At 38.3% G+C, this 26,656-nt stretch overlaps 1 protein-coding gene across 3 annotated transcripts in view; it reads right to left on the minus strand.

The window, feature by feature from the left end:
* DIAPH3 (diaphanous related formin 3) overlaps positions 1 to 26,656 on the minus strand; it is a 506,099-nt gene that overhangs the window by 377,124 nt on the left and 102,319 nt on the right. For all 3 annotated transcript variants that reach the window (XM_006927330.5, XM_045053868.1, XM_045053865.1), the window contains one exon: positions 15,756 to 15,883. In XM_006927330.5, the coding sequence (XP_006927392.4) occupies positions 15,756 to 15,883 (128 nt within the window). The remainder of the gene's footprint in view (positions 1 to 15,755; positions 15,884 to 26,656) is intronic.

Here is a 26,656-nt window from a genome sequence, read left to right on the forward strand (position 1 = left end):
GTAGACACACACACACTTCCATATAGTGCCTTTTTAAGTAGGTGATGTTACACATTTGTTTCTTCATTTTGCTTGTGTTTTATCTATTTTCTTATAATGAACTCCTACTTTTTGTAATAAGGAAAATTTTTAATTACCTCCAAGAATAATCTTACATAAACACCTAGGGAAGCACAAAGTTATTTTGCTCAAAATCAATATAAGAAACATCCTGAAAGGGGAAAAAAATATCACTGGTCACATGTGACAAAGTAACGAATTTTATACCTTAACCTTAGAAGGTCAGCTTTAATACTGTGTAATATCCAAATCCAATTTACATTCCTCGGTCAGAGTAATATATCACCAATGCTGAATATAATTATAGCTTATTTTAGCTTTCATTTTCACCTACTCTTAGTAAGGTGACTAAATACTTACAATGAACCGGCAGGGGGGGGGGGGGGGGGGAGTAGAGGAGCACAAAGCAATTAACATGCCCTAAGGACAAAACAAACATACACCTCCATCCCAACTGATGGGCATCCACAAAAATTACACTAAATTATACAGGGAATGCAGTAACTAAATAATGTTCTGATTTAAAAATCTACCAAAATTCAAAATGCAATCATTAATACATATATTTTCTAGGAGCTGACTTTTAAAGAAATTATATATTTAAAACCAGTCACTTATTCTCACTTCTAGTATTAGATGAGACAGTAGAGTAACAAACTAAGTAGTCTATTCTCTTAGTTACTTTCTAGCAGTAACATATTGAAAGGTATAAACTATCTAGAAAAAGTAGTCGAAATAGCACAAAAAGAAAACCAGATGAACTGCAGTGATGTAACACAAATCACCAATAAGAAAGATGAGCTCTTGATCTTTAAGTGAAAAGACAGTAAAAGAACTATAGAGTTGAAATAACATATACTGGCATGTGCTCTAATCAAAACTTTAGTCCACTATTAAAAGAAACATTGCAGAAAAAAAAAATCTTTTGGAATGTATTAAATAGGAGTAAAGGAGTTTCTTGGTATCAAATCAAAATATCATTACTTCAGGAAAGCACTAATGAATTTTTCATCTTAAACAGACTAATTTGACAACCAATATGCGAGGGGGGAAAGAACCCATTTTAGTGCAGGTCTTCCACCATCTGTTTTCACCCAAAGTACTTGCTACTATTGCCCAATACTAGTCCCATAAACTTCATTATTAAGTCTATCATCTGCTCCTCATTCTGTCAAGTTCATTACTACCTTCACTCATAATGCTCCCCTCCAAAGAGCTGCCTCTTCAGTTACAAACGAAACTATTTCACCTTTCAAGAGCCAATGCAAGTTTGTCTTCTTTGAACTCTAGTTCATCTAAGTTTCTCCATTTGCTTACTGGGTCTTACCCACTTGGCCCCAGATCTCTCTCCAGTTACTGTCCGTTTCTTTTTTACAGCATAATGTCTCAATTGCCTCTGAAGAATGGTTAGTATAAGAAGTACTTCTTCACCATCTATTCTTTACCATCCATTTATTCCATCTCACTTCATCTGGCTTCTGCCACCCAGACTCCACAAAACTGCTTTCCTCGAAGGTCACCAAGAACGCTCCTCTTGCTCATTCTGGCAGTAACATCTTGCCCCAGGTCTCAGGAGCATTCATGTGGTTTGCCACTTGACCCTACTGAAACTCTCTTCCTCTCTTAGGCTCAGGAAACCAGCCTTTCTGGGTTCTCCTCCTCCCAAATGACCACTGCTCAGTCTGTTTTTCTGGTTTCTCTAGCCTTTCTAGACCATGGATAACTGCTGGAGTTCCCCAGGGCTTCTTCTGAGTGTTTTTCTGCACCCACCATCCATCCATCCATCCTTCCTTCCTTCCTTCCTTCCTTCCTTCCTTCCTTCCTTCTTCCTGCCTTCTTCCTTCCTTCCTTCCTTCCTTCTTGGACAACTCCCACTGCTGCCATTGGCTACAACTCTGGGGTGGTTTTAAAATACATCTTTCCTTCCTTCCTTCCTTCCCTCCTTCCCTCCTTCCCTCCTTCCCTCCTTCCTTCCTTCCCTCCTTCCTTTTTTCTCTCTCTCTCTCCGCCCCCTGCACCCCCCACCTGGACTCTCAACTATTCTCAGTGCTTTATGTACAGTCTACATATCAACAGTAGGTAGGCATCTCCACATGTCTCCACTGAGCTCCAGACTCCATTATCCAGCTGCTTGCTTGTTCATATCTCCAACTGTGAAACTCAAACATATCAAACTTAACGTGGTTAAAACAAACATTTTTGTTTTCCACAAAATGTATGAAACAAGTAACAAAACCATCTTCCTCTATCACTGTTAATGGCACTACTTTCATCAGGTCACAAAATCTAGAGGTCATTATTGATTCCTCCACTTCAGTCACACACCACAGCCGATCTGTCAACAGGTCCTACAGTCTGTACCTCCGGTTTATCTGCAAAACCCACCCTCTCATCGCCCCACCACGACTACAATCCTCATCCAAGCCATGCTCATCACTCCTGTGACTAGGCCATAGCCTCCTTTCTGATCTCCCTGTCCACTCTATCCTCCCTTCAATACACTGTCCCCAAAGCAGTTCCTTTTAAAAGGTAAACTTAGAAATATGTGATTTCCATGGGGTGCCTGGTGGCTCTGACAGCTCAGAACCTGGAGCCTGCTGCGGATTCTGTGTCTCCCTCTCTTCCTGTCTCTGTCTCTCTCTGTCTCTCTCTCTCTCAAAAATAATTGAACATAAGAAATACGTCATTTGCTATGTAAATCTCGTTAACAGCCTCATACTTATTTAAAAAAATCTTATGTCTCCCCCCAAGTCACCCTTAAGGCCTCTCATGACCTGGCCACTGTCCACCTCCCTGATGGCTCCATGGCCTCTGGGATTCCATCTCCCTCCCTCCACTCTCCTGCCACTCTCCACTTTCCTCACCTCAGGGTCTCTGCTGCCCGAGAGGTGCTTCCTGGCCCTGAAGCAAAGCCTAAGCTTCTCTTAACTAATTCCTTGTCTTCTTAGTCTCTTAATCTTTACTACCTCAAAGACTTCCTCTGACGAGCTTGTATCTAAAAGTGCTCTATGCACTATTCTCAGTCCCTGATTTTTTCTTAACTGAACTGGTATCTTCTGTTATATATTTTCTAGGTCTTACCCCTAGATGCCTCATTCCTGTGATACCTAGCACAGCACCTGAGAATTCTGGTTGCATGAGATTAACAAATACATCCTCTGCTGTACTCTAGTGGCATTTTATCCATACTACGCACTCAAAGAGCTGGTGGTATCACTTACTCTATGTGTTCAACGTTTCTCTCCAAATGTGATCTCAGCAAGCTGAAGCCAGGGAGAAGCCTTTACACCTCTACGAGTTTTCCAACAGAGAGGCGTGTGAAGAAACTCAAACCACCGGACCCCCTACCCTAAAAACTGACTGGTGGCACCTCATGCATTTCATATTATTTCATGTTTTAACTTCCCTATTCTCTTTTCATTATTCAACTCCATTTAACATGCACCCTGATCTTCCGAGTCCATGTGACAGTTCCTCAACAACAATTAATTAATTAATAATATTCTGGCCTCCTCCTCAGAATGCCACACCACAGCAGAGATGCCTTATCTTCAGACTCAAGAATGCAAAGGCTCAAAACAAGTGCACAAAGAATATCATCACATGACTTGCTCTCAAATTATTGTCCAAAAGAGCAGCCTCTAGTGACATGCGAATTTAAGCTTAAATTGCATTTCTTAGTCACATTAAGCATGCTTCAAGTGCTCAACAGTCATGTTTTGAATACTGAACAGCACAGACCAAGAACATTTGCTGTACAAAGTTCTACTGAACTTCTGCTCAAATGAGCCTACTTTCTCTCTGTAGAGGCAGTCCAAGTGACCTCAGTGGATCTAACCCTAATGTGTTTATCTTTTATGAATGTTAACATATGAAAGATGTTTAACGTATGAAAACTTAGAAGACTACGAGTTTCTTACATTTATTGATTGTCCCATAACAAAAGACCTAGAAATCCATGGCCAATATGGATGATAAAATTCAGTTTTATTTCACAAGTTTTTCTGAATTATAAAAATTAAAATTTCCTTCTATTGCCAATATATTTCACCTATGTATTTAGGCCTTATGTAGACAGCTGACCTTTGAACACTGTGGGTGTTAGGGGTGCCAATTCCCCCCGACACAGTGGAAAATCCAGTATAATAAACATTTGATGCCCCAAAAACTTAGTTCCTAATAGCCCACAGTTGGCCAGAAGTCTTACCAATAACATAACCAGCTAATTAACACATACGTTGTATATATGTTATACAGTGTATTTATTCTTACTATAAAGTAAGCTTTACAAAATGGTGAGAAATTCTAAGAGAAAATATATTTGCAGGACTGTATTGTATTAATAAAAAAAAATAGCTGTGTATAAGTGGACACATTTCAAATGTGTGTTGTTCAAAGGTCAACTGTAGTTATGTACTTTTTTATGTATAGAGACAGCAAGGAATACCAAGACAAAAATCATATTTTAAGTTCTTTGCTTAACTCACCAAGCAATACTTTTAAAACGTTGGTAATGAAGCCAAAAAATTAGTCTCAGGAAGAAACTACACAGACCCTTCATATGTAGGCTACTAAATAATAGGGGGGGGTTAGGGTCTGCAAGGCAATAATTTTTCCACTGAAGACATTCATCTTCGCCAAAGAAACCAAAGTATTCAGTAAATAACATAACGCTGGTAACGGTTACAAATGTGAACATATAAGGCTTACATTCTCTGAGGACACAGACAAAGCAACTGAAAGGCAAAGTTTCTTGTATTTCACCTCTACGGTCAGGAGAAGCTGTACACGTTTAAGAGCAGCACTTTTCCCAAATTGTTATAACACTATCTTTTGTTGTCTTTTAAACAGTAATCTAATCTTTCCCCATAATTAGTTTTCAGTCACAATTCTTTCTCTTATGCCTGAATATCAAACTACTCTATTTTAAAAAGGAAGATTTGAGACCCTGTGTTAATTGTGACAGACTTTACATATGAATTTTTGAAAATTAATCTTCACTATTCAAACAGCAATTTATATTTTATTTTAAATAGACTAGGAGATATATATTATCAAGTAGATTGGGAGGATTTTACTTCTAGGGCCTTTCAGGTCAAGTATAAATTGAGCTACACAGCTGTTATTCATCGGGTACAGAAAATACGTATTTCTCAGTTAAAAGCAATTACTATATTTCCAATGCACTGTACTTTTATTGTTAACCTTGCATTCAAAGTCAAAGCTTTTCAGATACAGATAGAGTTAACTTTGAAACCAAATAATTATGACATATTTTAAAACAGCTATAAGCCAAAACCAAACTGTAGTATGAATGACAATACACAAAGGACGAAGTCTCCCGCCAGTGGGGAACATGAAGTCTTCTCGGAGATTTCTCAGAGAAATTACTCCAGCTTTGGTAGGACTGGGAAAGCAGTGGAAAGTATTGGCATGCCCTTTAAAATATCAGGTTAGTACTCATTTATAAACATTAGTATTTTCTTTCAGGGCATTTTGCATTAATATTTCATTCTTTTAAAACACTTTGGAAAGGACTTCAAAATGACCTAAAATTAGAGGGCATTTTCAATAAATATTTCTTTAATAAGCAATATTAAGAGTCATAAAAGTAATGGATACTGAATGTTAATTTAGACATAAATAATACAAGGTATATCCTAAGATATATGGTATCGTCTAAATACAGAAATAAAGAATATTAACATCTTACCTAGACTTGGTGACTTTTTATTGAAAACAACCTAGAAAAAATGCTTTGTAGAGGTAAAAGTACATCTCCCTGAGAAAAGTTCTGTAAAATAAACATGAATCCAATGGGTATTTTTAGCATACCAAAGGGGATGTTCCTGTGACTTTCACGATGTGCCATATTGCCGATTCCCTCATCCTAGCTACAGGCAGTCACACTGAAGGCTGTCGTGGACCACACCTTTTGCACTGCCTGTCAGACACACCCCTCCTCTCCGTTTCTACCCCTTAACAGCTGGTGCAAAGCCCATTCCCTTTGCCTTATCCAAGACAGAACTCCCCGCTAAAGGCAGCCTCTCATGGATCGCTCGTTTCTTTTTGGGATTCTCTTGATACAAACGCTCACTCATCCTTGGAGGTTTTAAAAATCTTTTAATCTTTCAGACTTCAATTCCTTTATATATTCCCATAGTCCTGAACTTAACTTTGAGGATATAATCGTCATGCAGTATTTATGTCCAAGAAGCAAGCAGCTAACCAGAAGAACCAAGATGTTTAAGCAGCAATGTCTAATAGAATTTTTTTTACAGCGACATAAATGGTTTCTATGTGCGGTTCAATTTGCTAGCCACTAGCCACAAGTGCCTCTTGAGCACCTGAAATGCTTACCCCCACCCCGGCTTCATTAGTTTAAATAACCACAAGGACCTAGTGGCTACCTTATTAAAACAGCACGGGGGCGCCTGGGTGGCGCAGTCGGTTAAGCGTCCGACTTCAGCCAGGTCACGATCTCGCGGTCCGGGAGTTCGAGCCCCGCGTCAGGCTCTGGGCTGATGGCTCAGAGCCTGGAGCCTGCTTCTGATTCTGTGTCTCCCTCTCTCTCTGCCCCTCCCCCGTTCATGCTCTGTCTCTCTCTGTCCCAAAAATAAATAAACGTTGAAAAAAAAAAATAAAACAATAAAACAGTACAGGAAGGAAAACAGAGCCATCTGTATCACGTGGCCTCCTGGCATCACTAGAGGAGGGGAAAAAAAAAAAGGGAAAGACAAGACAGAAGAAATAGAAGAATGTAGACCACCCAGGAAAATCTTTACCCTTCCTGCCCACTTGAGAAACTACCACTATTAATAACACCATACACCTATACATATTGTTAATTCCCAAACTTTTTTCTAAGGCTTATTTTTAAAAAGAAATTTTGTATCTCATGTCTTATTTTAAAATTCTAAAACATGTCAGGCAATAAAAATAAACTGAATCATATTAGTGAGAACATTTACTATCCTCCTCCTCTCGGTTCTACTAAAGAAGAGGCCTTCTCCTATGTTCCCCAGAAAAGAATATTAGGGATTACTTCCAGTCACTCCCTCCATCTCATTATTTGGAGATTTCCCCACCCCACCCCCCCCACCCCCCACTCACCACCACCCAGAAGGACTCATTTATCAAATTAGAGAAAGTGGGGAAGGGATCCTGACCCTGGCCTACAGTTGTCTATTCTTTCTACTGAGGACAGTGTGGGAAGTTTGATTCACTGGGATGAAGTACACTTGACGTTCAAAAGTCCCAGTTGTGCTCTGCAACTTGGCCTTTCCAGGAGTCCAGAGGTTATTCCTAAGCTCACTTCTCTTATCTACTTTAACATGTTCAGAACTCAAGGGCAAAAAGGGGATGTATCCGTATCTCTTCAAAACCAGTCATTTGCATGTTTCTGTGTGAAACAAGACAGCTGTTAGAGAAAATAAAATAAAGAGTAAAAGGTCTCTTTTTTAATGTAATCGAGGGATAAGTACTAAACAGAAAAAGAAGATCTTTGGGAGGCAAAGTAAAAGTGAGGTATTGAGAAAGTATTGAAGTCAATGTGGGAGCTGAGCTAGTGACCATTTATTTACCTGGACTAAACGGACAACCTTCAAATAGAGGTAAGTTTCAAGAAATCCAGAGCAGGACAGCCCTTTGTATTCTTAGAAAGTTTATGCCCAGATCCAAGTCCTGTAGCATATCATGAAAATACTTATTTTTATCTCCTAGTAGTAAGATAAATGAAACTAAAACCTGGAAGAAATGAGAATTTAACACTTACTGACCTATTCTCTGCCCAACTAAATAATGTACAGATGCTTGACCCCTTTCTTCTCCTTCCCCTTCTTCCCCTTCTGCTGTTCTGATCTAGTTTCAAAGGGGTTCATTTTGTAGGCTCAATGCCGGCCCCCCTTAGCTTCATGAACAGAGTTCTTGCCCTCCCCCTCCAGCCCAGGGGTGGAGCAACTTCTCACTGCTGCCAATCAGGTCCTCACTGCTTCTTATGTGGTTTCTCAGTCTTTCCATCAGTTATTTAACCTATTTCTGGTATTAACTTCTTTAAAAAAAAAAAAAATTACAGCGTGCTCTCTGGTGTCTGTCTTCCCGCTAGGACTCTGACAACATATATACTACATACATACATACATACATATATATGTGCATATGTATGTACAGTTTCATTCTGATTCCTTCCCATCTCCTTCCTAGGAAAGGATCTTTGCTAAGACTGACAAAAGCAACAGCGACTCCTCTAGGATCATGATGCAGTATACTTAAACTTTAGGAAGAGGTCCATCTGGGTAAAAGTTTGACCTGTCGATGTTTCGGTTTGGGTGCTTTGAAAAGGCTGTACACCCCCTCCCACCACATGTCATTTAGATCCACTGACTAAAATTACGGGTTCTGCAGACAGGAGAGAAGGATGAAGGCCTGGGGGACTGGACGCTAAGTCGTCCTTGCTCAAGGCATACCCTATCTCTCATCATAGTCACTGTCCCTTCCCCCAACCCAGGGACAGACACAGGGTGTTGGAAACGCAGACTTTTTACCCAAGTGGGTAAATTTACTCCTGCCATGAATTTCTAGGATGTTTTTTGAGGAGTATTATCACGTTCCACAAATCTCTAATGCCAAACCATGATTTTCAAAAAGATATAAACATCACTTCACCCAGAAAAAGTCAACAGTGTCAAATATTTATTTACTACGTTAATGAGGGAACCAGCAAGATGGTGAGGCTGGTTCAAAAAGAACTAGAAAAATCAAAGGATTTTAAGGTGCCTTAAAGGATAGAAGAATGCTAACTGAAATGCAAGACCGATACCCTGCAGAGTAATAAAACCATAACTTCTAGAGTTCAACTTTTTAATATATAATTTTATTTATTTACTTTGAGATAGAGATAGCACAAGCAGGGAAGGGGCAGAGAGACAGGGAGGGAAAGAATTCCAAGCAGGTTCTGCACTGTCAGCACAGAGCCCAACACAGGGCTCAATCCCACAAACCGTGAGATCATGACCTGAGCTGAAATCAAAAGTTGGATGCCTAACCAACTGAGCTACCCAGGCTCTCCTCTAGAGCTCATCTTGGGGGGGGGGGGGGGGGGGGGCAGGGTAAGCAAAAGTAAGGTAAAGTAAAATAAGTATATGAACATATTAACATAGGCACTTAAAAAATATGAAGCAAAACCAAAAAACAGTTAACAGGAATTCACCACTGACCAACTGGTCTGACAAATAAATGATAGAAAGGAGGAAGCCCTCTACTTGTCTGTTTATATCCTTCTGAGAAATTGGGATTTGGGGCACAAAACTTTAATACTTATCTTTCTTGTATTAAAATAGCGATCTGCAACAATTCTACCAAAAACCGTCACTGAAACAAGATTTTAAAGTTGTATCTGTGGTAACAAGAAAGTAAAGTATCCTTAAAAGAAAAATTTAAAGAGAGAGAAAGAGGAATTCAGAGAGGTAAGCCAGCCTTGAGCCCCACTTGCTCTGCCCTATGGGACAGATGCAAAGGAAACCAACATTTCCTTTGTGATTGTGGTACAGAGTCAAAGGGACAAGAGCCAAAGCCTAGAGGCCATTATCAAGGCTAGGACACACGGCAAAAATGAGAATCTCAAAGGGTCACACCTGCAATAAGAAGGTAAGCTAGAAATAAACCTATCCACCTGCCCAGTAAAGGACAAGGCAAATATGTTCTGGTAACATATAACCCAAGTTAGATACATGTAAGGTGCCCATGTGTTAAAACAAACATAACACCAAAAACAAAAGTCTAAAACACCTCAAGCCAGAAATTTTAGTTTAAGTTGGCCCTGGGTTATTAGTATCCATATGTGTCTAGTAGTTGAAAATCATTCAATTCATTCTAGCAAACTATATCTTCAAAATAAATCTCAAAGAAAAAGTTCAAAGGGACAGGAGGCCACTCTCATTACAGAGCGCACAAAGAAACAAGACATGAGTAAAGATGGAAAGAACTAAGCAGCCAACCAAATAACCAAGATCAGGCCTGAGAAATTTTCACTTACTAGATTACAGACCTAGAAAGTAGGGATATTTACTATGTTTAAAGAAATAAAACAGGATTAAAAATAAGCATGAAGCAACAAATTATGAAAAAGACAAGGAGTTTTAAGACAGAAACAGAGGCACCTGGGTGGCTCAGTAGGTTGAGTGTCCAACTCTTCATTTCGGCTCAGGTCATGATCTCAGGGTCTTGAGATCAAGCCCCACGTGAGGCTCTGTGCCGACAGAGCAGAGCTCCTCTCTCTCTGCCCCTCCCTCTGCTCACACTCTCTCTTTCAAAATAAATAAACTTAAACATAAACAAATAAAACAGAACGAAGGAGAAATAACAGGGATGCAATTATAATAACGGAAATTTAAAATGCAACATATAGCTCAATAGCATATTAGACACCAGTGAAGAAACAAGAAAACAAGAAGATCTAATAAATAAATATAAATGCTTCCAGAATATAGAGGAATATAGAGGAATGTAAACTATTAAATTGATAATAAATAATGGCATATGGAGGAAGAAGGCCTGCATCCTAACATATATAAAATGAGGAAAAATTGTAAAGGGTAATAGCTGAAATTTTCACAGAATGTATTAAGGACACCAAACCATACTCAGCAAACCTCCCCAAAACCCTAGAGAATAAATAGGGAAATTTCCACCTGGACACAGAACGGAGAGAAAAGGCAGATTACCCGGAAAAAAATGAGTTTTAGATCAAGAGTCAACCCTTTGAAAACAGCAATGCAAGGCAGAAGAGGAAATACTATCTTCAGTGCACTAACTTATCTAAAAGCCCTCCATTTCATGCCTTAGGAAAAGCATCCTTCAAAAGTAAAGGCAAATTAAGTCACTTTCTGACAAATTAAAGAGTTTTACCATTAAAAGACTTTGGCCAAGGGAGCCTAATAATATACTTGAAGCAAGAGTCAAATCATCGGAGACAAATGTGTAATACCCAAAAAGGAATGACTAAATGAATGTGCAAACATATATACATATACACATATCTGTAGTTTGACTCAATAGTAATAGCTAATTTGTGACATTAAAAAGAAAAAAAATACAATTAATATATCACACAACACTAGCATACAAATTAACAGAAGGTGATTGGTGTTCAAGTATTTTTAGGTCTATGTTCTTAGGTTCAAAATACAGGATATTGCTTATTTTTGTCCCTTTTAGGCACATGAGTATTAAATTTCCTTTTTGAGTGTGTACATGCTAACTTTCTTTTCTAAGATCAGAAAGGGAAAATGTGTTCCAAATTAGTAAGTAAGGGAAAAAGTGAAATGAGAAATTAAAAATCTACCCAAAAGAATTTAAGGAAGAAGAGGAAGAAGGAGAGGAATAATACAGAAAAGGAACAAAGAGCAGAAGGCTGGGTGTATAAAGGAAGATGAACACAGTGCAAGCAGCATAAACTACTTGAAAATTCAAAATGAAAAAATGAAATGTCAGGTACAGTTTCCAATACGTTTTTACAGTGGCGATGAAAACATAAAACTACCAGAAAATGACAAAGACTATCAGATTTGTTAAAAAGAGCATTTGTATACTATCTGTAATAGATCTTCCTAAAACATAAGAAAAAATAAAAGTATGGAAAAGTATGGATTGTGATGGTGTGTGCGTAGTTGCACACATCAACGTACTTAAGTCTACCAAATACAATAGAGAGGGAAAGTCTCAGAAGAATGCACGGAAGATTATGCTGTTTACAGGAAGTGACAAAGATGAAACCAAATAATACACAAATTAAGAAGGCATATATGGTGAAACTATAATGAAAAGAAAAAACAAAGATAACCCCTAAATTCAAAACAGCACTAACCACAGTATAGCGGGAGAACGGGACATAGAATTAAGCAGGGATGCATGGAAGCTTCCAAGTTACAAGCCTTATTTCTATCTTAGCTTCACAGGTAGGCAAGTGGGTGCTTGTTTTTCTCTTATCACAATGTCTTTACTACATGTTTAACGTTTTACGAAAATATAATTTTAGGGGCGCCTGGGTGGCTCAGTTGGTTAAGCATCCGACTTTGGCTCAGGTCATGATTTCACAGTCTGTGGGTTTGAGCCTCGCGTTGGGCTCTGTGCTGACAGCTCGGGACCTGAAACCTGCTTCAGGTTCTGGGTCTCCCTCTCTCTACCTCTCCCCAGCTTGTACTCTCTCTCTCACTCTCAAAAATAAACATTAACAAAAATTTTTAAGAGATAAATAAAAATACATAAAAATTTAAATAACTATTAGCAACTTCAAAATTATTGGTCTTGACTTTTTTCTCCAGATCATGTTAGTATCAATGAGTATGTTGATCTCATTGCTTGCCACAAACTTGTCTCTCACACAAGTGGTATAAGGCACAAAATATGTGTCAGTTCTAAAACGAAGCCCTTCTATCAACTTTGTGTTTAAGCGCAGAAAAACTAGATTCTAAACATGGCACTGATCAAATGGAATAAAGATCCACAAAGGCTGCTCAGTTGCATTACGGTAAACATTTTACTGCACGTTTTTCTTAAAGTGATTTTTTGGAAGTTACAGTTATTATCTTAATCAAACCTAGTTCCAAAACCCCTTAGAAATTTAATGAAAAGATGTTAGCAAAAAAAAAAAAAAAAAAAAAAAAAAAAAATTCTTGTAAACTTCAAAATGCACATGTTAACTATGAGTAAAGGAAAATAATGCCTAAGATTAACACGAGACCTGATAGATTGGATTTTCTGAGCCAGAAATCGTGCCCTTGACAGCTACATCAAATTGAGAAAATGAAGATACATTCTGTAATTCATTTGCTATCTGCATAGATGAGTATGGACGAAAATGCTTGTTATCAATCATAATAATGTTAGTGTCTACTTTTTTACGTTTCCACCTCAACGTGTTCAATAGCTGAAACATAATTGTTGCCTATGTCAAGATCCACTAAAAGTTATAATTGACAATTTGAAGAAGCTGGTCTTTTCCTAGTGTTCCAAAACTAAAGCACTGTGTCTTTTAGCTTAAAACTGTCACCAAGAATATTGAATAATCAATAAAACTTCAAAACAGAAGAACTTTGTGGTCTTCAAATCAACTCTTCATAAAAGGTGGCAAATAACATGATATTTAATGCACTGGTTTTCACATAATTCACTGTCTGGAGGGTAGAAGGTTGACATGGCTCATAATTGGTAGGTAGCGTTTCAGAAGCAGACAAATGATTCTGCAAGTATTGCATATCTAGATGGGGGTGGGGTGGAGAGAAGGGAGGTTTTCTTCTTGATCCTTGACTTTTTATTTAAATAAAACTCAATCCCAAACCAACATTGGAGAACCATCATTAATCAGTTCCCATGTTTCTTTTTTCAAATTTATTCAAAGACATTGAAGAATTTTAACTCTGATTTACTCAATAATACTACAGGGCTAACAACGATCTCAAAAGATTATTAAAAGAATTTTAATTATTTTTCTCTTGAAATTGAGTCACACACTATACATCAAAAAATATGAAAAATGGACTTTACCAGCAGACACAAAACTAATAGAAAAGTCCAAAGATTTGAACATAGGCATAAATTCAACTTTTACACATTCAAAGAAGCCATTCCACTAATTGGAGCACTGCACACAGAAATAATCTTGAGTATCTTCTCAATTTTCTCTCTACATCAAGTGCCACAATTTCAGAAAAACTTCTCCAATGGTAAGATTTCTATCATTTATAGGGAAACATCGATAGCTTGTGGATCCCTGGTAATACAGCAGGTAATATAGCAGTTTAAGGCAAAATCACATATAAATGTATACGCTGTAATATACATGAATTCATACATAAAAGTTTTCCTTTTGCTATCATAGTCACCTAATCAAATTATGAAGATAGCAGGAAGGGTCTGCTTCTAATCAAACTGAAAAACCACGGAAACAACCATTGCTCAGTGGTTGCCAGATAAACTGAGACATGGAGTGCATCTCTCCAGTCAACCCCAAAATATCCTTTTGCTACATTTAAACTCCATAAGTACAGGACCTGGATCTGCTTTGCTATTTACCCAAGCCCCACAAGACAGGGCTTTATAAGTATTAGGTGCTCAGTAATTATTTTTTTAAATGAATATATTAAATAGGTACAGATTCAACTGGAAAGCAGAGTTCTTCATGTATGATCATACCTGCCAAATAAATTCTCAATTCAACTCAGTGTCTAACAATAGCCAAGGTAAAACTGAAGGAAGCTCAAATTAAACTTCATTGTTTCAATCGACAAGTCTTCACTGAGTACTTTTTATGTACTGTGTGCTATGAGTGGTAAAGAGAAGTAAGTAAGACATAGCAAGTCCTGGTCTCCTTCCCCTCATTAAGCTTACAGCCTAGAAAACAGGCTGGATGTGGGGAAATATGGAAAAAACAAAGATAAAGTTGAAATATACTTTGTTTCCTCTTCATACTCCTCAGTTAAACCTCACTCACTTCATGTCTCAACAGGTAAGGTCTTTTCGTTTTAAATAGGTGTACTGTGAAGGATTTTTTCATACTGTAGCCAAACTTCAGAAATGTCCAAAAAAGTAGTAACAGAGCAGACATCAAAGAGATTCTATTACATATTATTAACCTCTGTAGTCATTCTAGCCCTGACAATTATTTATACACACACACACTTTTCAAAAAATTTTTTTAATGTTTATTTATTTTTGAGAGAGAGAGAGACAGACTGTGCAGGCGAAGAGAGAGAGGGAGACACAGAATCTGAAGCAGTCTCCAGACTCTGAGCTGTCAGCACACAGCCTGACATGGGGCTCGAACTCACGAAGCATGAGATCATGGTCTGGGCCAAGGTCAGACACACAACTGACTGAGCCGCCCAGGTGCCCCTCAAACACACATATTTTACACACATCTAATACACAGTATTTTCTTATGCAAAAACAAGCATTCATTTATTATACAAAGGAAGCCAAAAATGATCTACCTCAGACCCTTACAGCTCTGAAATTTTATGACTACTCAGACATTTCATAACAACTTCTGCTTGAACTTTTTCAAGAATATTCTGAGCCTAAAAGTCTAAAACTTGATTTATAGAGACATCTCTATTAGAGTTGCTGGATCCAGGACACCTAGTTAAATTTGGATTCCAGATAAACAAAATCTCACAGTGTCTGTATATCTGAAACTCAGATTTCACTCGGCATCTTGTATTTTGACTCACTACATCTGGCAATACTAGCCTATGTGCTCCTATAAAGACATAATTTCCAATAAAGGATGAGTTAAATAATAGTATTTCTTTGTGTGTCAAACAAAAATCAGCCACTATATATACAATACCAAAATTCACATGTAACTCAGCCATGTTACATTGAGAGTTTTTGATCATGATGATTTTCTTTTAAAAAACACCATTTCTTCACATTTTTAAGGAAAAAAAAGAGTAAATTTGTTCTTGTTTTTAAGTCCCCAGGCTATGTATCACTTGGTAATAAACACAAAAGTACTGATGACATTATATTACATTATGCATACAAACATTAGATACTCAGTTTTTACCTTGAGACACCATTGAGGTATACCACCCAGGAACAGACACTATAAAGAAAGTGTTAAATGAAAATAACAGATTAAAGACATCTGTTTAATTTACTAACATGCCCTGATGATGTTCAGATAGATGAATTACCTGACAGGATTACTAGTCAAAGAGACGCGGAGGGACTCCAGGCATGTGACAATGTCATCTGCAGACCCCATTTTCAGTTCATGGATGAATTCCTGAGGTGAGATCTGTCGCCTACTCTTAAGACTTCCCTGTAATTTAAAGAAAAAAAAAATTTATCTTCATTAAAGCACTATCAATTACATTAATCCTATCTTTCATATAGCAGCTGCATGCAACTACTCCGAGCAGTCTTACTTTGCAGGAATGATTCCTCTGCTCACAAATATAAATTATAATCTACGATATTCACCAAAGATGAAACACCAAAAGGTTTGCAAATTAAAAGGACTTTCTCAGGGTGCCTGGGTGGCTCAGTTGATTAAGTACCTGACTTCGGCTCAGGTCATGATCTCACGGCTGTGAGTTTGAGCCCCGCGTCGGGCTCTGTGCTGACAGTTTGGAGCCTGGAGTCTGCTTCAGATTCTGTGTCTCCCTCTCTCTCTGCCCCCTCCCCGGCTTGCATTCTGTCTTGCTCTCAAAAACAAATAACTCCGGCTTGCATTCTGTCTTGCTCTCAAAAATAAATAAACACTAAAAAATGTATTTTAAAAGTAAAAGGACTTTCTCAAATGCAAAATTATCATGGAAAACAATGAAGTGTGGAGACATACGTATCATAGGAAATATCTGAAAACAGAGTAATCTATTTTAGGCACTTGCAACATAAAAATCAAAACTCAATACAAGAAAAGCCCTGTTAAAACTAATCTTCTAAGCACCACAAAAAGGCCTTGAAGCTACTGACTCAACTACCATTAAGTGCCTAGTTCTAAGCACGATATACAAAGAGATGATCAAAACCTAAGTCTGGAAGGAGAAATGCAAGCACAGTAGTAATACTTTCTGGTGAATCTAATTCCTGTAATACAGTACCTACCTAAGGACCCAGAGGAGGAATCCTAACTTGGTGAGCAGATGAGGGAAGCCCGAGTAAAAGCGCGAAGGGAAGTCAGTTAAGGGGACTGAGAATTAGGAACTTCTTCCAGACTGAAATAGGGCACATATGTGCAACCACAAAGAAAACCAGAAGCACTTATAGCCAAAGGTATCAGCCAGGTCAGGGAGGGACAGAGCACCACTAATCAATCAGATTCTCCAGGGCAGTTTTGGAAGGATCACTCTGCCAGCAGTATGAAATGCAGATGAGAAGAGTTGGAGTGCATTCATTATTCAACATTTCGTGCCTACTAAGTGTCAGACACTGTTTGAAGTGCTATACAGAGAACAGTCAATAAGAGACAAACATCCCTAGGTACATGGAGCTTTCTTCTCCATGGAGAAGAATAAAGCCAGGCAGTCAATAAATGAACTAAGCAGTTAAAGTAGTTGCTTTGTAGCTACGGAAAAGTGCTACAGAGAAACATAAAAGCAGAGAAGTAGAATAAGGAGCACAGGAGGTGGTTTGCAATTTCAAACAGTGTGGTCACAGAAAGACTCGCAGAAGAATCCGAAGGCCTCAAACTTGAGTATTAGAATAAAGGTGTGAAGGACAGAGAAGTAACCATACCTGTAACTGAAAAGTTGTAATGGAAGGGACTGTACCCTCAGAGGCCGCCCAAAGAACTCTGATTTTACTTTCAGATGAGAAGCAACAGAAGCAGCAAGACCGGTTAGAAAGGCACAAACATAGTCCAGATGGAAAAAATGAAGCAGCATGAACAAAGTCCAGAACTGAATCCACTTAAACTACGGATTACACATCCAAGGGGAAGGAATTATACATGTTCAAGAGCAGATTAGTTGGGGTGTCAGGAAATCAGATCCACTTTTTTTTTTTTATTATTAATTTGCCATAATATTGTCCAAGAAAACACTTCCAATAACACAAAACAAATTAGCACAGGAAAGACAGAGGATTTTCATCAATGGCAGAGTGGATATTTACCAACAAGAAAAAAAAAACTGAGCAAAATCTACAAAAATAAATTTGAAAGGAGAAATGAAATGATTTAGTGAAAATAAACACTTTTGAAATCAGTGACTGTTACGTATCATTAAAAAGAATACATTCAACTTGTACTGACAGCATTTTCGGTATACTTTTCTGCTTTAAATTACTTAAGTATTGCCTGTTCAACACAGAAAATTTGGAAATCAGAAAAGCACTAGGAAAAAAAAAGTGCCTCAAAATGACTCTTAATTTGATATTTCTCTTTTAAGTGTTTTTTCTCATTTAGAATATGTAATATTCCCTATACATTCATGAACACATGTACTTTACTTTCAAAAATATTATGTCATACATATTGTTCAGTAGGCTACTTTTATCTTTAGTAATATTTCATGAATATATCCCACATCTTAAATGAAAATTTTTTTCCTGGCTACAGACTGTTAACATACCATTACTTACATGATTTAGACCCATATTACTGGGTGCATAGGTTGCCCAATATACTTTCTTGGTATCTTAATTTGTCAAGTTTCCTGTGCATACTGTCAATATTTTTTTAATGCTTACTTACTTCTTTTGAAAGAGAAAGTAAGTGAGCACACGCATGCAAGCAGGGAGAGAGAGAGAGAGAGAGAGAGAGAGAGAATCCCAAGCAGGCTCCTCACTCTCAGCACAGAGGGCCATGCAGGGCTTGATCTCATGAACTGTGAGATCATGATCTGAGCCAAAATTAAGTCAGATGCTTAACCAATAGAGCCACCCAGGTGACCCATCAGGTCAATATTTTTATCAAAATATGTATCAACAGAAGTTAAACTAGATCTTTTTGTAGTACTTTCTGAATTTATCACTGAAATAATTATGATATGGAGGGATCAAAATACACCAAAGCTGAGATCAATTGGTTCCTTTCAACAAAAAATGGGTAAACACATATAGTCAATACTTTTAAAATGTAAGAATAAAAAGCAATAAATGCATTTGAGTAAAAATAAAAGTGATTTAGGGGCCCCTGGGTGGCTCAGTCGGTTAAGCAGCCAACTTCGGCCCAGGTCATGATCTTGCAGTTTGTGAGTTCGAGCCCCGTGTCAGGCTCTGTGCTGACAGCTTGGAGCCTGGAGCCTGCTTCGGATTCTGTGTTTCCCTCTCTCTCTCTCTCCACCTCCCCAGCTCATGCTCGCACTCTGTCTCTGTCAAAAATAAATAAATTTTTAAAAAATAAGTAAATAAAAAATAAAAGTGATTAAAAAAAAAAAAAAAGTAATCACCTGCCCCACCACTTAACCCTATCCTTCAGAGGCCATCACTTTTAATTCCCTTAACTGTTTCTTTTGATGGTTACTTAATATGTCTAAATAACATGTTTACTCCAATTTTCTTAAACTTCTAAGACTTCAATATTACCTTTGACTTCCATTATGAAAGATAAGGAGCTAGTTATATTAAAACAATGGAATTTGTATTCTTCCATCTTCTGACTATAGTTATAAGTAAACTCAGTTGAACCAGAAGATGCCAATTCCATGACATAGAAGCTGACTGAATCCAGGCTCTATGAGATCCAGAGAGATTTTTGGATCACTGAACTTAGTAATTCTTTAGTTTGTTTCATGACACAAAATAGGACATCATATGCCCCCATTCATAAAGTCTTCCAGCTACTATAATTCCCATGTTGGTCAAACCAACTCATTGGTGCCCCCACAACAGTGGAGATGCGAGAAGCATGTTGGATCTTCCCATTCCTATTCAGTATTTTACTGGAGGTACGAACTAGTATGGCAAGGCAATAACGACAGCAACAATAGAGATTAGAAAAGAAGAAGAAGTAAGACAGTCTCTACTTGCAAATGAAATTATCTACATGAATTCAGCAAGATCACAGAATAAAAGCTCAACCTTCAAAAAATATTTTTTTATGTCTAAATATTACTAGTAAGTGAGAAACGAAATTTTACAATTTAACAGTTGAAATAGCATCAAAAAAAGCCCTCACAAAATAAGGAGAAAAATTTTTAACAAAAGAAGATAAATACCTCTATGGAGAACTACAAATATTGTGAAGAGGTATTAAAGAGGACCTAAATGAATGATCTTATGCCAAGTTCACGGGTCAGAAGGCTCGGTATTATTAAGACATTGTTAAGAAATACATTTTCTGAAGGACAATGTATATATTCAATATATTCACCATCAGAATCCCAGCAAGTTTTTCAGAAATTGAGAAGAAGCTTCTAAAATTTATATGGAAAAAAAAAAATTTATATGGAAATGCAGGAAACCTAAAGTAGAGCAATTTAAAAGAATAAAGTTGGGGGGATTTTTCCAATTTCACGATTTACTATAAAGCTACCAAAATCAAGTTAGAATAGTAGAAGCATCAATAGAAAAGAATCCAGAAATACACTTGCACCTACGTAGTCAATGATTTTCAACCAAGGTGTTAATGTAATTTAATGGGGTAAGAAGAATCTCTTCAACAAATAGTGCTGGAACAACAGGACATCCAAATGAGAAAAAGTGAACCTAGACCTTAGACCTAAATGTGCAAGCTAAAACTTAATGTCTATAAGAAAACATAGATGAAAAGCTTCACTACCTACGGGAAGGCAAAGATTTCTTAGGACAAGAGGCACTAACTAGAAAATTATTCATAAATTAGACTTCATCAAAATTTAAACCTTCAATTTTTCAAACAACTCTTAAGATAGTTTTATTGGGACAATGAAAAGGAAGCCACAGGCTAGGGGAAAATATCCATAATACAACTCAAGAAGTGTGCAGTCCGAGTCTACATAACGTAACAAGCTAAATGAGCCTGTTACTGGTTCCTGAATGGTGGCAGAAAACATGAGTCCGCAGTTAGAGACAAAGGGCTGTATTATGCCTGTGTTGGTTCCCTGACCCACCAAGTCCCAGAGGGGCAACACAGGGCTCCCTGATGGATGATCAACGCCTCCACATGCCATAGAATGCATTATAAGATACTGAGCATGGGGAACTCACCAATTTTAAAGTGAACAATAACAAGCCTGCTCATTGTCTACAGGGAGACATAACCACCTTTCAAGGCAGCTCACTGCAAGCACAACCCTGAGAAATGGATTCAGTAAAGAGCAGTCAAGCCTTCCATTCTTGGTGTAACTAGAATAAATATACAGAGGTACTCAGGAACTATGGCAGACTGCCTCTCCCAACAATAAATGCATCGCATAAAGATTTGTATTCAGAACTTTCAATGAAGTCCTACAACTCAGTAGTAATAAGACAAATAACCCAGTTTAAAAAAATGATCAAAAGACTTCACGAAAGAAGATACATGAATGGCCAATAATCACATGAAATAATGTTCAAGATAATTTGCCACCAGGGAAATACGGTTTAAAACCACAAGTGAAAAAAACAAAAACAAACAACTCCCCACGAATGAGGTAACACTACACATCCCCTAGAGAGGGGAGGATGTGAAGCACCTAAAAGTCACCTATACTACTGGTGGAAACGTAAAATGGTATTGCCACTTTGGCAAAAAGTCTGGCAGGTTTTTTTTGTTTTTTTTTTTTAAAGATAAATGTACACCGACCAGAGGACTCCGCAATTATACAGCGATGTATTAAGCAGGAGAAAAAACAAAACAACAAAAATTCATACAATGTTCAGAGGTGTTTTATTCATAATATTCAAACACTGGGAACAACCCAACTATTCATCAAGTTGTGGTATATCTATTCAATGGAATACTGTACAACCATAAAAAAGATTCACTCATAATGCAACCAGATACATGAACCCACCCCCCCCCCAAAAAAAAAAAACTGCTGGGTTAAAAAAAAAGCCAAACAAAAAAGAGCACATAATGTATGGTTGTATGTATATGAAAGACCAAGACCAACCTGTCAGTCCTTTGTCCTGCTCCACTCTCTAGCTAACAGTATAAAAGCAAACGTGTCAATAGTTTTTGTTGTATTTGGGTGGAAGATGGGGGTAAAGACAGACAGCATCTTAAATGGGGCAGCAGGTAGACTTCACCAACAAACACTGGGAAAGACAGAATAATTTCACTGGCTCAAAGTAACTCTATTTCAGCCATAGTAAGTCTTCCAGTTTGAGCAATTTATTATCTAAAAACCTCCACCTTTTGCCCGAGATTCTTTCCTCTTAACACCCTCCCCTTTCACCCAAACTGTCACAATCACTACTGAATCTTTGCACAAGCCTACTCCCAGACAGCACATCTGGGCTGAGACTCACTTCCTGGGATAGGCCTCTTCTGAGCCACAAAAGGGGAATCCCCCGTCCATGGATTCCTTCTTCTTAACACTCGCCACTCTTATTTATTGTATAGAGGATATTGTGAGCATCTACTCTTTCCAGACATTGTTTACATGATGTAGACACAGGGGTGACCTAAGTGGTAGCAGAAGCAGCTATTGAAGAGTTCCAAGTCTGAGCAAATGACACTCTCCTAAGAAAATAACATTCAGCAGAAACCAGAATGAAGAGGAGAATGAAACATGTTTCAAGCAAAAGCAAAAGGCAGGAAAGAACTAAGTATATTCAAAGGATGGTAAAACGACATCTCAAAATCCCAGGAAATGACAGAGTTGAACAGGACAAGAGAGACACAACAAGCTGGTATTGGAGGCAGGGGATCAACAAACAGCCGCCTGAGTGCCAAATGTTTTCGTAGGACTCCCGAGCTAAGAGTGTTGCTTACATTTTTAAACGCTTGTAAAAAGGAAGAGGAGGAAGAGGAAACACTGGCACTGGCAGAAGTAACTGAAACCCTATGTGACTTGCAAAGCCTGAAACGTTTACTGTCTGGCTATTTAATACGAAGTTCGCTGGTCTCTGATGGTGAGGGCTTCAGGTTAATTCATCCTGAATGGATGGAAAACTATTGGCAGATATCCAGCAGATAAATTCTAAGATCTATTAAAATCAAGAAACTTTTTTTTTTTTTAGACAGTACACCCAAGTGGGGGAGATGGGAGGGGGGGGGAGGGACAAGGAAAGAGAAACAGAAACAGACAGAGAGAGAGAGAAGCAGAGAGCATCTTAAGATTCTCTTAAGCATAGCTCAATACCACCACCCTGGGAACATGACCTGAGCCAAAATCACGAGTCAGACACTTAACCGACTGAGCCACCCAGGCTCCCCAAAATCAAACGCTTTTTAAAGACTGTTCTAACTACTGTGTCGCGACAGAATGTAAGGAGCAAAATGTGAAATAAGACCACCTGTTAGAAGGCCAGTACAGCGTCTGGTCAAGAGTGGACAGCAGCCTGGTACAAGGAGCCAGTGATGGAAGGCATGAGATCTGCTCAATATGAAGTTAGATCAGACAAGACTGGCTGATAGTTTGGAGGTGAGGTATTGAAAGAAGTTAAATTCAAAGATGATGCTGAAGTTTTGGTCTTAACAACTAAGTGAGCAGTGCTGCCATCTACTGATCATTGATTCCCTGTCAAGAGCCTCAAGAGTGGTGGACTGGGGATAAACCCGGTCCAAAGTTCAAGGGGAAAGAAAAAAAAAGGGGGGGCAACTCTTGTGGGAGATTTCCCATAAAGGAGAGCAAAGAACTGGGGCAGCAGTTGGTGGGGAGCTATAGTGTGGATTTTCTTTGGGGGAAACTACAAGATGTTTGCAGGCTGATGGGAATGACCAAGCAGGGAGGAAGAAACTAATAACGCAGAAGAAGGTAGGTAAAGATGCAGGGAAACAAACAAGTAAACAAACAAACAAAAAACTCAAGCAGATGACTCGGGATGTAGCCTACAAGAGGAAGGAATGACCTTACACAGTCACAGGTAAAGTCTATCACCGTAAGAAGATCAAAAGCAAAGTCAAGGGGAACAGATTCAGGTAGCTTGTTAGACCTGGTGATTAGGAAGTGAGGCGTGAAAGTTCTACTGTGATGGCATCAACCTTCTCAGGGATAGAAATAGCAATATAAGCGGCTACAAGTGAGGACGCAGAGTTGGAGGTATAAGAAAAGGTATGAGGGGCACCTGGGTGGCTCAGTCGGTTAAGCGGCCGACTTGGGCTCAGGTCACGATCTCGCGGTCCGTGAGTTCGAGCCCCGCGTCAGGCTCTGTGCTGACAGCTCAGAGCCTGGAGCCTGTTTCAGATTCTGTGTCTCCCTCTCTGACCCTCCCTCGTTCATGCTCTGTTTCCCTCTGTCTCAAAACTAAATAAACGTTAAAAAAAATAAAATAAAATAATAAATAAAAAAAGAAAAGGTATGAAATCATTTCCAGAAAGCAAAGAAGTGTGCTGGCAAGGGTCAGGTGGTAGGATATCTGCTAAGGGCTCACTTGTCAACCGTAGTCATTCAGAAAACACTACTTGTGGCTGTATGCTTCTTCCCAAATGCACGTTGTGCTGAGATGCAAAAGCAGACGAGGTAGGACATTTAGTTTAACCAAGGGTAGAGTTTATATGGACCAAGAGGGAAATAAAAGAACTGTTTACTGAAGGTAACAATGGAGCATGTGTCTAAGGTCAATAAGGAAAGAAGGATGTAGCAGCAGTTGGAAAGTGATGGACATGAACAAATGGTAGAGTAGATGGATCGGTAGTTCTAAAAGGGTTATGGAATTCTTTCAGTGGGAATATTAAGTAAGCAGAAAGACAGGTAATGCTCCGCTAAGTTTGTAAACCATATTTAGGGGTGGTATTTTACTACGGGAGGCAACGAGTGGTTGAGGTTGGGTAGAAAAACCAAAGATTGCTGGAAATGATAGTCGAGAAAACGAGAGGACTGAATGTTGGATGGATCCTCTGTGTGAATGATGAGGTCAGAAAGGACACGGGCAGCGGTAATAGCAGGAAAAAAGCAAAGGCTAGGGGCCAAATCTGTGAATGTGCTAGTACCTCTTTGTATTTTACTGGAGAAGGTCTTACATGTCTACTCAGACAGTGTCTGCCTCTGCCTAATTCATCACCGTGTCATCAGTACGTTGTAAAATTGCTGGCACTCAGTGAATGAATGAGGCTATAATAAAATCTAAGGTATACATAGAGTAAGAATTAAAACAAGAAAGGCGAGGAAGATAAGTCACAAGAAAAAATTCTCAATACTTACTCAGAAAGGAATATCTCAAATTAAAGACACAGGCAACAGACCAGATAATTGGGTGATTAGCTTTCACCAGAATTTCCCCCTTTTATTATAGTACTATCAACACACAGGTACAAAAGAAAGGAAATTGTGGGGAGAAATACATTACGTGAATAATCAGAAATACTCTTTTTAAGCACAGCTCTTCCTGTGTTTCTTTCATTTCACATAACTTCAAAGGAAGCGGGAAGTAGGGGGAGAGAGGAAGGACACTCACGTCTGCCTATCTCTGATTCCATTAGCCATGAAGATGAAAATACTTAGAAAGCTTTATCCCCTGTGGTATCAAAACACATTAGTGAGATAAGGATGTCTGCCTGACATCACAAAAATTAGAAGGATATTTATCCAACATAATTTTTAAATCTTTTTTAATCCCTTAGTAAATTTTATTCTGAAATACCAAATGCAGGATAGAAAGAAAAGTACATAACATTCCTCTTGTCAGATTCCTTATTAAATGTATTCTAAGGTATAGAAAGTAATATGCACTTCCACAATTTATTTCCCTCACCATTTCTATATTTCTGAAACCAAATATTCTTTCTTTTGCTATGTAACTATTAAAGGTAATGGTAGTCATTTCTTCTGTACCTGCCTCAATGCCTGCATTTCATCGCAGGTCAGGTATCAGAACTTTTCAGTAGATTTCTCCATTATTCTGTCTCATTTATTTGTTTGCAGAATTTGAAATACCATCTCCATGACAAATTAAAAATATATCCTATTTCCAGTTACCGGTAGGAAGTATTAGAGAACATTCTTTCATTTTTCAAATAATTGAATCATTTACATACAAATATGGAGAATTCACCACTCAATGGAGACCTAATTTTAACAACAGTAAAACAAGCTATCTCTAGAAAGCCTGCAGGCTCTGCAGGAAGATGACCCACCCTAATGTGTATGTGGGTGAGGACAATGACCTTTCAGTCCCTGGTAGAATGTCTGACACATGATAGTTGCTTTAAGCAAAAGTTTGCCCAATTACTCAACTCATTGAATCATACCTTATTCCTCCTGGAATGTACCTAGTACCCATACTACATCCTCAACCATGGGTAATGGTCTCTTACTCACACCTAAACCCATAAAGAAAAATCAGCATGTTTTAACATGACCCAAAATATATAGCCTTTGGCAGTTAAAAACTTGAAATATTGGGGGACTGTAAGAAAACACTGAAACCTTAACTTTTTTAAAATTTCTTTATTTTGAGAGGGGTGGAGGAGGGGCACAGAGAGAGAGGGAGAGAGAGAGAATCCCAAGCAGGCTCGCACCAATAGTGGAGAGCCCCATGCGGGTCTTGAACTCACGAACCATGAGATTATGACCTGAGCTAAAACCAAGAGCCAGATGCTTAAGTGGCTGAGCTACCCAAACACGCTAAAACCTTAACTGATCTTTTTATGAAGTAAGTTACTAGACTCAAGATCCCTCTCAATGACATTCACTTTCTAATTTTTAGCAGGTAAACTGCAGAGAACAAAAGAAGCTCCATCAGCATAAAACAAAAGGAGTCAAAAAGCCTAAGTTCTCATAGTGAGGAGAGTGTGTGTGCACACGTGGTCTGGCATTGGTGTGTGTGTGCCTGTTTCTATCCACCGGTCAGTAACTCTAGCTTAACTGCCTCAGTATCTCTTTAGTATTAGAACTCCTGTGGTCTTGGTACCTAACTCAGGTGATCAGACTAGTGAAGGGGGAGAAGATATGAAATGTGGAGACTATTTAAAGAAATAGTGTGCACTGATAATGACTGTATTTTAAGAAAACTGCAGAGTCAGCACTGTGCAAAACAGGGGTAAACACAGTTGCTGCCAAGGGGGTAATTATAATCTAAATTA

This window comes from Felis catus, chromosome A1, assembly GCF_018350175.1.
Source record: "Felis catus isolate Fca126 chromosome A1, F.catus_Fca126_mat1.0, whole genome shotgun sequence".
Lineage (NCBI taxonomy): Eukaryota > Metazoa > Chordata > Mammalia > Carnivora > Felidae > Felis > Felis catus.